At 34.2% G+C, this 15,231-nt stretch overlaps 1 protein-coding gene across 2 annotated transcripts in view; it reads left to right on the top strand.

Annotated features, from left to right (window-relative positions):
• The window catches only part of FAR1 (fatty acyl-CoA reductase 1), a 62,904-nt gene extending 48,180 nt beyond the window's left edge, over positions 1–14,724 (top strand). For both annotated transcript variants that reach the window (XM_032166550.2, XM_032166549.2), the window contains exons 10-12: positions 4,683–4,812; positions 10,425–10,552; positions 11,890–14,724. In XM_032166550.2, the coding sequence (XP_032022441.1) occupies positions 4,683–4,812; positions 10,425–10,552; positions 11,890–12,052 (421 nt within the window). In that variant the 3' untranslated portion in view covers positions 12,053–14,724. The remainder of the gene's footprint in view (positions 1–4,682; positions 4,813–10,424; positions 10,553–11,889) is intronic.
• The last annotated feature ends 507 nt before the right edge of the window (positions 14,725–15,231 follow it).

The following is a 15,231-nucleotide window of genomic DNA, read 5'->3' as shown; positions in this document are numbered from 1 at the left end:
TTTGGAAAGTACAATCTGCTATAGTCAGCCTTCTGGCCAAAACAATTCATATTTCTTCTACATGGAAAGGACAGTTGTTTCTCCCCCGCTCATCCTGCCTTCCCCCTCGTGCCTCCCCACCCCCACCACCGCCCCAGATCCCTGTGGCATCAGCTGGAAGCCACAGTTTTGTCATCTAAATCTGGTCAATTGTCGGATGAGGCTCTTTAGTAGTGATTTTGTCAGTATAGCTCCTCAAGTATAGTTCCTCAAGAATTGATCTGTGAACTAAAGCAACGAGTTACTGACTGCCCATACACCCATCATAAATGATGGTAAGCATAGGATAATGGCTTTAGACAGTTTTATTCAAAAAGAGAGAAATTGGGAGGCATCCAACAAACACTGGTCTATAACATTTCTGAATTGCAGTCAGATATGTGTTGATGATTTCTTGATTAGGAGCTCAGTCTTATTCTCTGGGAGTTCTCTGAGGTTCTTGCCTCTGCCCTCTGAGTCATCCTTCCTTATGCATAGAAACTGGCCTGTGGGCTCTGTGTGCAGCCAAGTAGCCTTCTTATCCTGCTTCGTGCCCATGAAAGGTTAGGGGATCAGGGCAGGAACTGGCAAGCTTTTCTTGTAAATTAGGGCCATATAGTAAATATTTTAGGTTTAGCAGGACATGCGGTTTTTGTGGAAGCTACTCATCTTTGCTGTTAAAAATGAAAGCAGCCATAGACAATAGGCAAATGAATGAACATGATTGTGTCCCAGTAAAACTTTACTTACAAAAACAGGTGGTGGGCTGGATTTGGTATATAGGCCCTGGTTTGCTGACCCTTGATATAGCAGTCTCTTCTTTTTTTTTTTTTTTGTCTATCCCTTTACATGTAATCTGACGTGATTGCTTAAAAATTGTGTGGGTTTCCGGTGTTATCTGTTTTCAAGGAATCCAACCTGTTAGACGAAAGCCATACCCATAAGTCTCTTTGATACAAGCTCTTCTCTATCTTGGGTCCCCTGTGAGGTTGCTATGGGACAATACTTTTAGATCTTAGATCCTTGCCTCTTAGATCCTGCCTTTTGAACAGTAAGAGTTTCTGTTACACATTTCTTTAAGATCTGGAGAGTGCCTTTTGTCTGTCTTAAAGTTCTAGAAGGCACTGCCTAGGTCTTTCTAAAGTCTTAACAAAGGATTCACCTTCCCCTACCCTGCTATGCTCAGAAACTGTTTCTTAAGGAATTCCTGGCTGACATTTTACATTTCCTCCAAATTCCACTCAAATAGTTCATTTTTTTTAAGATCATCTTTGTCCTCTTTTGCCCTCTTTCAGCAAATTTTGGCTAGATCACTGAGTTTATTAGTACACTTTCTATATTCCATATAACCAGAGGTGACAGTTTGTTGTCCTCACTTCAAGCCCTCACCAACAGCTTTCTTAAAACCCTTTAAGGCTTCCATTAATAATGTTTTCCTGGTCCTTTCACATTTCACTACTGATCACCTCACAGGCCTTACAGATTTTGTTTACCACTTGACCCTGAAGCCAGTACCACATGTTTTAGGTTTTTATTATAGCAGCCCCTCCCAGTATTGAGATCTGTGTTGAGATTTGTTAATCTGTTTTACATAACAAGTCACCTCAAACTTAGTGTCTTAAAGCAATCGTTTTATTTGTGTGTCACAATATCTGTGGGTCAGGAATTCTAGAAGGGTTAGCTTGATGGTAATGGCTCAGGATCTTTCAAATGATTGTAGTCAGACAGGGACTGGAGCAGCTTTGCTGTGGAGTCAGTGGTAAAGGGGGGAAGGGGACAGAGTAGCTGGGGTGGCTGGGCATCTCTCTCCAGTAGTGTCAGACCCTCTCCATGTGGCCTCTCCATATGGACTAGTTTGAGCTTCCTCGCAGTATGGCAGCCTCAGGGGGAGTTGGACAGCATACACAGTGACTGAAGGCTTCAAGGGTGAGTATTCAGTGAGCAAAACAGAAAGCTCTACACCTTTTCTGACCTAGCTTTGGAAGTCACATCATGTCACTTCTACCTCATTCTGTTGGTTTTAAGTTATTTTCAACTCTCATTGAGAATACAGTCAAGGTGACATTGTATTGTAGGTGGGCATGTAGGATGGGAGATAATATCATAGGCATCTTTGGAAGTTAATATCTTTCCTAAATAGGAAATATTAAGGAAACAGTCTTCTTACCTGAGGTTTGTGCCTTGTGAGTCTTTCTAAGTATCAAAGCAGGACAGATCCTTGACCTCCAGGAGCTTATAATCTGAATGCAACAAGGAATATAAAGGTTTTTTTACTTAGACAATTTTATAAATGTTAAATACAAAGTCTTATAATTTATATTATTTCATTTGTTCAGAAATTTATTGAGCACAGTAATAGACTTTACACCTTATATTGGGGCCTTACTATGATGCCTAATTCTACATTAAAGTGATGTCAGTCATGTCATTCATTTTATCCAGTTTACTCGTTTACGTAATAATTCTGAATGTGAGCTAGATAAGCATCTGACCTGACATTTTTTTAAAAAATGGCTCCATGATCTTATGTTTTGGTTAACTAGCATAACTTTATCTAGCTTAACTTCTCTAAACCAGATATCTATTTTTAATCTGTGTACTTCTCAACTGGAGACATTTGACAACGTTTGCAGGTATTTTTAGTTATCACAACTGGGGGAGGGCTGCTACCAGCACCTAGAGGCCAGGGATGGTGACAAGCATCTTACATCACGCAAGATAGCCCTCCACACGAAAGAATGATCAGACCCACAGTATTTATAGTGCCAAGGTTGAGAAACCCTGGACTAGATAATCATTAAGATCTTGCCTTACTCTAAAAGATTGTGATTTTTTTTAAGTTGCCATAATAAACAATAAATACATATTCAGAACATACCTGGCAATGTAGTCATAAACATCTGTTCTAAGGTATGTTTAACCAAGGAGTGATGGTGCAAAGTTTTACATTTCTTATTCCCCAATAGTTTTCAATCCAGTATTTTTGTTGCATGATAAATATTCTATAAATTTCACACACAAATATATGGCCTTTCAAATTTCTTCCCCCTCCCCAATTTTTATTGCAATTATTTTTTGAATGGCTGAATTACTGATTAATGTTAGGGTGATTGTGTCACTTGAATGAATCTGAAGATAAGATTAGGTGAGAGAATTATCAGTGAACAAGAGTTAAGAAAAACTTTTTAATAAGGTATGTATAGGAAAACCGTGTTAGCTGTGTGTGTGTGAGAGATTTAAGTATGCTAAACTGGCATGATAGTATGTACTAATTTAGTGACAGTTGTTGTATCTTTTTGTTTAGAAAAAAATAATCACCTAATCTTTTCTAAGAGCAGCATGTGTTTGTCCCCCTCAGATGCTTTTTATCTACAGAACTATCCCTGTCCAGAAATGGCCTTCGATGCTTGATAATTCATTTTGTGTTTAATTGAGATTTTATTTTGAAATTACTTTATTAGATGAAATATAGTTTTTGTTTACATAGTTTATATTGCTTCATTTTCTTCCAGTATTCTGGATTCAGAGTTTATTTCTAAATGTATTGAATGTGTTACCAGAATTGCTTAGCTAATGATACTTTGATTTTTTTCTCCTTATTTCTAATGTAATTTCCCTCCATGCCCGTCCCATTTCTAAAACCCCTAATTTTGAGACTGTCTAAACTATATGATACATATAATCCTAATCGTTATTATAATATAAATGAAATCTTTAAAAAGTACTTCTCCACAAATTATTTTTCTGTTCACAGAAGTTGGGATTTTTTTGGAGTTTGTTTTGTTTCAAAAAGTTCTTTCTTCCCTTTCCCTACTACTTATCATAAATATTATTGTATAGATGTTACTGCTCAAGTTAGTGTTATGATATCAGTGACTTACAGTGAGCCATGATATATAAAATGACAGATTTAAAGATTAAAGCTCCTTGTACTTTTAAAAACAAAGAATCACACTCTTTCTTTAAAGACACACTTTAAAAAGAGTGTCACACTCCTTTATTTCTATAAAGATGAGTATTGGGGTATGGGGAGGTGAGTGGATATCTATTTCAGATAGTTTTCAGCATGAGTCATTGATTTCACAGCACATCCAGATGATCAAGAGTGGCGCCAACCATTGTTAAAGAAAAGTTGTTTTGTTTTTTTAAATGAATAGAGTTGACTATGTGGCAAACGAATATTTCTGTATTCTTTGCTTCAGCAGTGCTGAAGAGTTGGAATTATAAATATAACACAGTATGTTATGAATTCACAGGAAATCTTAGCAAATGCAGCTGTGAATTAAAATGTAGTTTAAGGAATAGAAAGCAAGGAAATATTAATTGAATCCATTCATTTGCTTAGTATTTTATGTAGAAAATTTAAGAGTATTGTATACCCTTTGAGAGTTAATTCTGTATATCAGCAGAACTCTGTTTAGGTGGTATTAAATGCATTTGCTGCTGCTTTCAAAAAAAATTTATTTTCCTTTTGGATTTATAAATTATTCATCCAAGATGCAGAAATAGTCTTATTCCCTGCTGATTTGGTACACTTAATGATTAAATGTTATAATTTTAATACTAATGTCTATATTATAGGGGGAAACTTGCACCCTGGGTGGTGATAGGATTTTTCCTCATCTGTACAAAATATGAATCTGTCAATTTTTCTTACAATACAGGATGATGAAAACAATAACTCGTCTTCACAAAGCTATGGTGTTTCTTGAATATTTCACAAGTAATTCTTGGGTTTGGAATACTGACAATGTCAATATGTTAATGAATCAACTAAACCCTGAAGATAAAAAGGCAAGCAAGTATTTTCTGTTTTATATTAGAAAATAAGTAGCATACTAATTACAGAACTATTAGCAACCTGAGAAATATTTTCCACAGCTATTATGCAACAAGAAAGCCATTATTTATAGTCTCTCATAAAGCTTTAGTCATAATTGTTAGTGGTGAAATAAAATTGCTGTATCTTAACATTTCTAGTGTAAGTATTTTAGAGTGGCAAAGGTATTTTCAAAGCATGATTGAAATGTTGATTCTTTTTTTTCCTTAATGTTGGTTTCAGAGAGAATTTTATCTTTATGTGTTTTTCTTTCAAACACTTTGTTTTCTCTGAGTTTTGAGAAAAAACTTCTCTAAGAAATTGTTTTTTATAAACTCTTTTACTTTTTGTTATTCCACATTTTGCCCTTTGTTAGTTTGGAACTTAAATTCTTTGTGTATTGTTCTTTTTGGGCTTACTGTAGATGTTTTAACATGTATATCTAACACAGACTAAGTTAAGCAATATTCATAGCCTCCTTAATATTAATAATATTTAGAACCTTAAAATGTTTTAGTTGTGGTTACTACCCCCACTCACTTAAAATGGTTGCATTAATACATTACTTCAGTTCTCTAATTTTTTTTTCTTTCTCTTTCTTTTTTTTTTTGAGATGGAGTTTTGTTCTGTGCCCAGGCTGGAGTGCAATGGCACAATCTTGGCTCACTGCAACCTCTGCCTCTCGGGTTCAAGCAATTCTCCTGCCTCAGCCTCCCAAGTAGCTGGGATTACAGGCACATGCCATCACACACAGCTAATTTTTGTATTTTTAGTAGAGATGGGGTTTCACCATGTTAGTCAGGCTGGTCTGGAACTCTTGACCTCAGGTGATCTGCCCTCCTCAGCCTCCCCAAGTGCTGGAATTACAGGCGTGAGCCACCACACCCGGCACAGTTCTCTATTTAAACCCCGTGTTGAGATACTCTTTTGTTCATTTAGTTTTTATTTAGATCTCTCTCTCTCTCTCTCTCTCTCTATATATATATATGTATATGTGTATACCAGTGTCTGTGCTTTCAGATTTTCTCCTTATGATCTTCTTTCTGCCTGAAATATATTCAGCATACCTAGAATATGTTTTACTAGGGAATCTGTTTTATAGTGAATTCTGAGTTTTTGATTGTCTGATATGTGTGTTGTTTCACCCTTGGTTTTGGAACATGATTTCAGCACGTTAAAGAACTTTTTTACTGGGCCTAGTAGCTCATGCCTATATCCCAATACTTTGGAGGCTGAGGTGGAAGGATGGCTTGAGGCCAGGAGTTCGAGACCAGCCTGGGCAACATAGCGAGACTCATCTCCACAAAAATAAAAAAAAATGAGACAGGCATGGTGACATGTGCCTGTAGTCCCAGCTACTCAGGAGGCTGAGGTGGGAGGATCAGTTGAGCCCAGGAGGTCAAGGCTGCAGTGAGATGTGATCACATCATTGCACTCCAGCTTGAACAATAGAGTGACAGTCTTTCAAAAAACAAAAAAACAAAAAAAAACTTTTTATATTCTGTCTTACATTTTTGCTGTTGAAAAGTCAGTAGTTGACTCTTCTTTATAGGTGATCTGTTATTCCTGGCTTGTCTTCCATTTTCTCTTTATGTTTGCTGCTTGGCAGTATCACTATGAAAGTGGGTGTAATTTTGAAAAATTTACCTAGATTGGATTGGGCTTTCTGAATCTGAGGTTTGGTGTGTTTAAGCAATTCAGAGAAATACTTCTTAGCCAGTGTTTCTTCAAATATTGCCTCTTCACTATTCTTATATTGTCTTCCAAAATTCCTAGTGTAAGATTATTCTGTCCTCCAAATCTTTTAACCTTAATTTCATATTTTGTATCTCTGTGTTTCTGGGCTAAACTCTAGATAATTTAAGATTCTGTGACAGTCTGCCAGCTGTATCTAAACTATCCAATTGAATTTAGAGTTTTAGTTGTTTTATTTTCAGTTTTAGAAAGTATAATTTATTTTTCAGATCTTATGTTTCTTAAACAGTCTCTAGAACTTTTTCTTGAAACATATTAAATATAATTGTTTTACATTCTGCTTCTGATAATTTAAGCTTCCAGATGATTTGCAGCATCTGATTCTGCCATCTATTGCTTGAGCTAGGTCTCACCCATGGCATCTTTTAAAAAAAATATTTGTTTGACTATAAATTTATATTCTTTGAGGGTGAGAATTTTTTTGAGGCCAGGATTGAAATTGCAGTTTTCTGATAAGGATTTGCCTTTGCTTCTACCAGTAGCCTAGTTAATTAGCTAGCTGGCATTTATAAGCCAGGGCCCCTTTAAAATATCTGATTAGGTTTTTAGCACAACTCAGATTAATGTAGGCCTTAAATAGACAGTAGGGGCCGGGCATGGTGGCCCACATCTGTAATCCCAGCACTTTGGGAGGCCAGCGGATAACTTGAGCTCAGGAGTTCGAGACCAGCCTGGGCAACAAAGTGAGACCCTCTCTCTACAAAAAAAAAAAAAAAAAAAAAAAAAAGTAGCCAGGCGTGGTGGCGCATGCCTGTAGTCCCAACTACTTGGGAGGCTGGGATGGGAGGATGGATTGAGCCTAGGAGGCAGAGGTTGCAGGGAGCCAAGATTGTGTCACTGCACTCCAGCCTGGGCAACAGAGCGAGACTCCGCCTCAAAAAATAAAAATAAAAAAAAAAAAGACTGTAGATTTGGTTCATTACAGTTTCTCAAGAATTTTTTTCATCCAGTGCCAGCTTCCTTTCTCTTCCCACTTATTTTTTTAATTTTCAAAATGTTTTAACCTAATATATAATAAAAAATATTGTTTGAACATATCAAAAACCTAAAAATTATTTAAAGGATATTTCACTTTCTATTTTTTCATATTGAGCTAGCCATATTAAAAGTGCCCAAGAGGCACAGGTGGGTACAGAAACAGAAGCCTGTACTCCCTGCAGAACCATGAGTCAATTAAACCTTTTTATCTTTACAAATTACCCATTCTCAGGTAGTTCTTTGTAGGGATGCGAGAATAGACTAATGCACCTAATCAGTACCTCCTCTGTCTTCCCAGGGGGAACAACTCTTGAATTCTAGCACTAAATATTAGTTTTACCTATTTTTGACTTTACATAAATGGTATTATACAGTATTTTTTCATTCTTCTGTTGATAGACATTTGAGTTATTTCCAGTTTCTGGCTATTAGGAATAATTATCCTATGAACATTCTTTATGTCTATGTGTACACGTTTGTGTAGGGTATATACCTAGAAATAGGATAGCATAGGGCGTTCATACGTTCAGTTTACCAGGTAATGGCAGTTTTCCAAAGTGGTTATATCAGTTTACGTTCCAAAGGACAGTGTATGAGAGTTCCTGTTAATCCACATCCTCCGTAACACTTGGCCTTTTAATTTTGATTTTTAATTTTAGCCACTTAGTTGATAAATAGTGGTATAACAAAATGATTTTAGTATACATTCCCTAGTACATAAAATGTTTATTTAAAAATAGTAAAACAAAAAAAAATCCTATTGGAAAATAGATTAGAGAGATGAACAGTTTACAGAAAATGATTCCCAAGTATTTGAAAAGATACTCAGCTTTACTCAGTGGAAATGCAGACTAAAGTTAGACTGGGATATTATTTACTATTTATCAAATTTACAAAAATGCAGACTTGGACAATGTACTCTGGTGAGTCCCTGGACAAATCAGCATCCTTACACATTGCTGGTAGAACTATATGGTGTATGTTTCTCCATTTTATTTTCAATCATTTTGTATCTTATCTTTTAGATATGTCTTTTGTAAGCAGCATATAGTTAGTTGTAAGCGGCATATAGTTGTTTTTCAGTCTGACAATTTTTGACCTTTAATTGGAGAACTTAACCCCTATGTAATTCCTATCATTTTAGATTTAGTCTGACTAGTAGTGCTTTGTATTTGTCACGCTGGTTTTAAGTTTTTTGTTTTTTTTTTTTTGCTGCCCTTTAGATTATATTTTGAATAATTTAATATTTTCCCATCTATACGTGTTACATAGAATTATGTTCCTTTTTGGTTTAGTAGGTTACTCTAGAGATTACAATGTCCTTTAATTTAGCAAGGTCTAATATAAATTGATACTTTTATCCTTCTCTGATAGTGAAGAATCAGCATGTATCTGTTATTGTTACTAGGTTGGTGCGAAAGTAATTGCGGTTTCAGCCATAATGCATGTTTTAATTCTATATATATATTAAGCCACACAAGCCAGTATTTTTATTGCAGCTTATGCAATAAATATTCATACAGATTTACCAGCGTAACTGTCCTTTTATTGCTCTTTATTTCTTCCTCCATCCCCAGACTTAAATCTAGAATCATTCTCCTGCCTAAAGAATGTCCTTAAGTTTACTTTCTCTGGCATGGGTTTTCTGCTGATGTCAGATTGTCTCAGGTTTTATTCTCTGGAAATATCTTTATTTCACCTTTATTTTTCAAGGATATTTACACTGGCATAGAGTTTTATCTTAGCACTTATTTTCATTGAGTACTTGGAAAACATCTCTGTCTTTTGGCTTTCATTGCTTCTGTTGAGAAGTCAACTTACAGTCTAATAGTTGTTCTTTTGGAGGTAATCTATAGGACCTCTTTCTGACTCTCATATGCCTAGATGTGTGTCGGGGCAGGGATGGGGGGAGTGGGAGTTGTATTTGTGTTTTGAATTCGTGACTTGGTTTCTTATTTTTGGAAAATTTCCAGGCATTGTCTTCTCAGATACTGCTTCTATTTTTTTTAATAACTGTTCTTATGGGATTCCCAATAACATACACATATACCTTCTCAAAATGTTTCCTAAGTCTTCATTTTAATGCAGAGTTACTGCATTTTAATGTTTTACTGAATTTTTTATAGTAGGTTTCCCTTCCTAGAATTGGCTATTTTTAGATAAGTGATGGTATATACTGAATAATACCTTTGTAACTCCAAAAAATTATCTGATTATATGCTAAGGAGCACTGAGCAATGCATAGCCCTCTTACTTTGCCATAACATTCCTGAAGGCTTTCATTTTCTGGATTTACCTATCCTTTTCATCAAATAATCTAATTACTGTTATCCAAACTCATTAGCCAGCTTTCATAACATATTTTGATGTCAGAGATGTTGTTTTCATAATGCCTCTTGATGTCAGAAGTCTTCTCCAGGAAAATTAGTCTGTTCAGTAGGCATGATGTACAGGAAGAGAGAAGAGACTGCACATAGAAAGGAACTGGAAATGTATCAGTACATGCATAAAGTAGTGAGGAATACATAGATCTATTTGGACAATATAATTTTGTCTTTTTTTCTTTGTTTAGCAAAATCGTCCGGGCTTTTTTCTTATATTTAACCTACTTCTCTTTAAATGCTGACATTAGTTTCCAGATTATCTTCTCAAATGTTTCCATGTTTAATGGATGGTATGAACTAGGAATACAAACTTTTCTGCGACTAGCAGTAAGATTTCAGAAGTTAATTCTGTATTTAAGAATTTTGTAATTATGTCACTTGGAACTGACCTTTAGAAAAAGTGTGAATTTCTGACTGGTTGTGAGAAAAATTAGTCAAGAAAATAATCAGTAATTTTTTTGTTAATGTAGACCTTCAATATTGATGTACGGCAGTTACATTGGGCAGAATATATAGAGAACTACTGCTTGGGAACTAAGAAGTACGTATTGAATGAAGAAATGTCTGGCCTCCCTGCAGCCAGAAAACATCTGAACAAGTGAGTTTGATGCATGGATTTGATTGCTGCTTGTCTTCCTTATGAAATATTCCACAATTTTTTTGGTAAACTGGTATATTGAATAAAAGATATTGCTAATAATTTATTATATTTAGGAAAAGTACTTACCTTTGGACTGGAACTATGGTAGTATTACTTTAGCCTAAGATTGTTGAAACTTACTGTCTTCATCAGTTTATGTCTTTCTTAGTATGAAGTTCAGGTGGAATTGAGTTTCAGAAATTACTATTATCTTTATTTATATTGCTACTTAAAAAGTAAAGATATTAGAAGAAAGATAGTTTAGATAATCTATTTTAAAGGTTTGTGTTTTTATTTTAATCCTCAATAATCTTTGGAGGAAGAGAAGAGAATACATTATTCAGCATAGAATATTTTTTCTTATATAAAATAGAGCTATATCTTTATCTCTTTATACGAGTAACACACTGGTTTTTTTTTAAATACTCAGAAAATAGAGGAAAAATCACTGGTAATCCAGCATTCAAAGATGCAGATAATTTTTAATGGTAATCTCTTACATTAGTAGTGCTTTTAAATATGATTTTCATGACACTTTTTAAGACTTTCACATTATTATCCCTCTCATGCCTCATAACTCTGTGAGACTTTGCAGGGCAGCCAGCTCTACAGATGAGGAAATTGAGGCTTAGGAAAGTTGTATTTGCCTAGGCCATATTGTATTGAGTGGCAAAGCAAACTAGAATATTGATCTTTGACTCCATATTCGAAGCTCTTTTCTCTACATCATTTTTCTTACATTGCAGTCCTATCTTGCACTGTCTGCTGAAGTCAGTATAATTTATGTAACATTATTACATATCTAAAGGTTTGTATTTCTTTCAAACACCATCAGAAACATCAAAATTTTTTGAAACATGAGCTGAAACATGAGAGTAACATATTGTTACTCTTTGAGAAAAGGGAAGATCCTCTATCAAGTTAATGCCATGTTTTATGCTTGGATAAGGGCTTGTCCACTTGGCCTTTGATCTTGTGACTGTCAGCTGTAACTGAAAGAGTAAGTTACTTGTCTGACAACTTGTAAGCAACTAAAGATGTCAAAAAAAAAAAAAAGGTTTGCTCTATTTTGTCTGTACTGTGATGTAAGTAATGAATGAACCTTTTTAGATAAGATGGGAAGCTCTAGAAATTCAAGGTACATACCTGGTTTACCTACAGTATACTTAATGCCTATCGTAAGTTTCAAATTAATATGGATTTGAGCTTTGATTAAAAACTCAGTATTAGCTGCCATCTAACAATATTTTATTCTGGAAAATACTGTCGAACATATCTCTTGATTTGCTTTCCAGGTTGCGGAATATACGTTATGGTTTTAATACTATCCTTGTGATCCTCATCTGGCGCATTTTTATTGCAAGATCACAAATGGCAAGAAATATCTGGTACTTTGTGGTTAGTCTGTGTTACAAGTTTCTGTCATACTTCCGAGCATCCAGCACTATGAGATACTGAAGACCAAGAATTCAGCATTAGAACATCTATACATATGGTGATCTAAATGTACAAAATGTAAAATGTACTTAAGTCATCTCACCTTTTGTCAAGACATTAAACCATCTTAGATCGGAGTGTGAAGTAAATTATGGTATATTTTATGTAACATTTTAATGTTTATGCTCATAAAACTTAGTGAACACACTGTGTTATGCCAGCTCAAATCTACAGTAGCCACCAAAACCATGACTTAATATTTTGAGCCCTAGAAGAAAGGGGTGTGCTGAGGACAAGAGTGGGGAAATAGGAACACTGACCAGTATAACTGTGCAATTCTGGAACATATTAATTAAAATATGCCTTAAAATATAGTGAATTTCTAATTCTAATGTTCAGTGCAATGGAAGACATTCATTTGGACAGTAATACTAGCTAAGTTGGTAGATATTTGATTCTTCAGTGTTTGTTTTTTTCATTAGTGGAAGTGGGTTTTAGTTTTGTTAAAATTATAACCAACCTATTTTCACATCATTCTGTAAGTTAAATGGTATCAAACATGAAAGACATGTTCTCATTTTTCTTTTTCTTATTAAATGTCTGATGCATATCATTTTTCTATAAGCAATCAGTTGCTTTTAAAATCAGAAGGCTATATTATTCTAATGACTCTATTCGATCTAAATGGGTTTGAGAATCCATATCAGCACCGTAACGTGTTTTTTGACAGAAAGTGAAAACAAATTCAGTAAAACTGTTAGTATCAAAAAGAATAGGAATACAGTTTTCTTGTCCACATTATGATCAAATAAAAATCTGTGAGATTGTTTATGTTTTGAAGCAGGAGGATTTCTTGAGACTTTGATGGAAGTGGGAGTTGGGAGGGATTCACCATGCTTGTGTTCTCCTCCCTTTATAAATTTTATTCATAGGACTTTTAAAAGGCTTGTGCTATCTTTCCAATGAAAACTGAAAGTGCATTATTATGGAAGAATGTATTTGCAGGTAGTAATAACATTAAAAAAATGTACTCGTGTGTAAACACATACTAATTTTGACCTTGAAAGATGAATTCCTTCAAGAAAAATAAAATAATGCTTAAGATAATGTGTACGAAATTAAATAAAGAACTTTATTTACATACCACATAAGGTAGCAAACTGTTGAATGAGTTTGAAGGTATCATTTATTTTTTATGCATGTGGTTTTAGCTTTAGAAAGAAATGCATTCTAGAAACAATAGCAAGAAAATTGATGTATATTTTAATGATACATTAAAATTCCCTTTTAATCATAATAGTTAACCCTACTTACTGTTTTAACATACATTTGATTTAACAAATTGTTCAGCATAACACTTCTAATTAAGTTTATCAAGTTGTACTGTATTAAATAATCAGCAGTGTATCTGGAGTATGTTTAAAGAGAACAGTTTGCAATACAAAAAGTTACATGGAGCTTTACATCTTAACTTTGTCAATTTAAATGCAATGTATAAGAAGTTTATTTTGCTATTGTGAAAAACTAAATGTAAAGGAAATCACCTACTTTCATGCAGGTGTATAATCTTAAAAAGGAAAAATGCTTCCATGTTGAAGCCAGATTTTCTGTAGTAAAACTTTTAAATATTATTTTAAAAGAAATATGTATATAAATATCTCTATATTCTTTGGAATGATATTAAAGTCTCTGGTCTAGGACCATACCTTATATAAAGGTATAAGAGACCATGACAATGTCTGAAAATGGAATAGATAATGATGCCTTTTATTTAAAGTGGCCCACATAATATACATTTGAGTACTCCATCTCTCCAAATGTATTTCCATAATGTGTTGAAAACATGCTAACATTTGTATGATTTTTATACTTCTGCTGAATAGACTTAGAATCAGATGAATTGTCTGTGTGTCTTGCAAAAGAGTTGGGGACAACTTGGGCAGGCCTATGAAGTGCATAAGGAGTATATGTCTTCTGAACGGTTTTATTGTTCTTGTAATCTAGCTTAAAGAAATGTTAACTGGGAGGGTGCTGAGGCCACTGCATTAATTTGTGTGTTGAGTTCTGTTGTCAAAAGAAAACTAATGAATAAATTAGTTTGTCATTCTAGAATTTAAAGTTCTAAGATTAGTATAAAGAGTATATAGATTGTTAATCCCCACCAACTAGACTTTGAACTTAAGTCAGACTTAAAGATTTGAGAAATTATTTGTGTCATTTACTAGACGTGATTTTTAGTTCTGTTTGATTATATTTCCTACACAAACTTCTTATTTAACAGGATAGCCTACTGAATTAAATGTTTCTTATTTCATTTAACTCATTTGATTAAACTGTATTCTAAAACATTTGGGGTTTTTCCCCCATTCAGTTTTAATCTTGGAATATGCATTTGTAAATTGTGATGTCATTGAAACTATATTTATATTTGACTTGGCAACAGTAACAAGTCCTAAGACTCAGTGCAGAGAAGCTTGGCAGTATGTTCTTTGACTTAAGGATGGCATAAAATAATCATTTTTGAACCTGTGTAATAAAGCTTGAAAGCAGGGAAAAGAATTTCCTTTTCCCCCTTTTTTTGTGTTGTCTGTAGGAATTAACTTGGGATTTTTTGTTTTGTGGGGTTTTTTTTGTTTGTTTTAAATGTAAATTGAGAATCTTTTATAAGAAGTAAATAAAAGCATTATTGGGTGCCTTTGTTTGTAAACCAAAAAGTAATAAATGAATCCCTATATTTCCATTATAGTATTTATTGTATTTTTATGTTCTGAAAATTATCCGTGGAACAATATGGCTAGGATTACAGGAAGCAGTCCTTAATTACACTTCTTGTCTGTTTTAGGTGTACTTGTTAATTCTTATGTCCTAATTTTATTTAATTCTGAGTTGTTCACACAGCATTTTAGGGAAAGCATACAGGCAGGATGAACACTTTGTGTTAAAGTGTTATTTTTATGTATTACCTGGAATGAGGCAGGTTTTTTTCTGTTTTCTAAAAAGTAACCAAGATACCTCCAGGGTGTCATTAGGTTGCAGCTGCTCTCCTCCACATTGAATGATATCTTGTTAATTTATAGGTATATTTGTAGTAATTTATATGTCTATCGAGTAAGTATAAGAGATAATTCATTAGTAATAGGAATTAACTGACCCCTTTTGGACGGGGGAGAGCATCAGGCTGGGGTCAGGTAAGTGTAAAT

Source organism: Hylobates moloch, unplaced genomic scaffold (assembly GCF_009828535.3).
Source record: "Hylobates moloch isolate HMO894 unplaced genomic scaffold, HMol_V3 SCAFFOLD_11, whole genome shotgun sequence".
In the NCBI taxonomy this organism is placed as follows: Eukaryota; Metazoa; Chordata; class Mammalia; order Primates; family Hylobatidae; genus Hylobates; species Hylobates moloch.
This window is presented reverse-complemented; position numbering and strand designations above follow the sequence as displayed.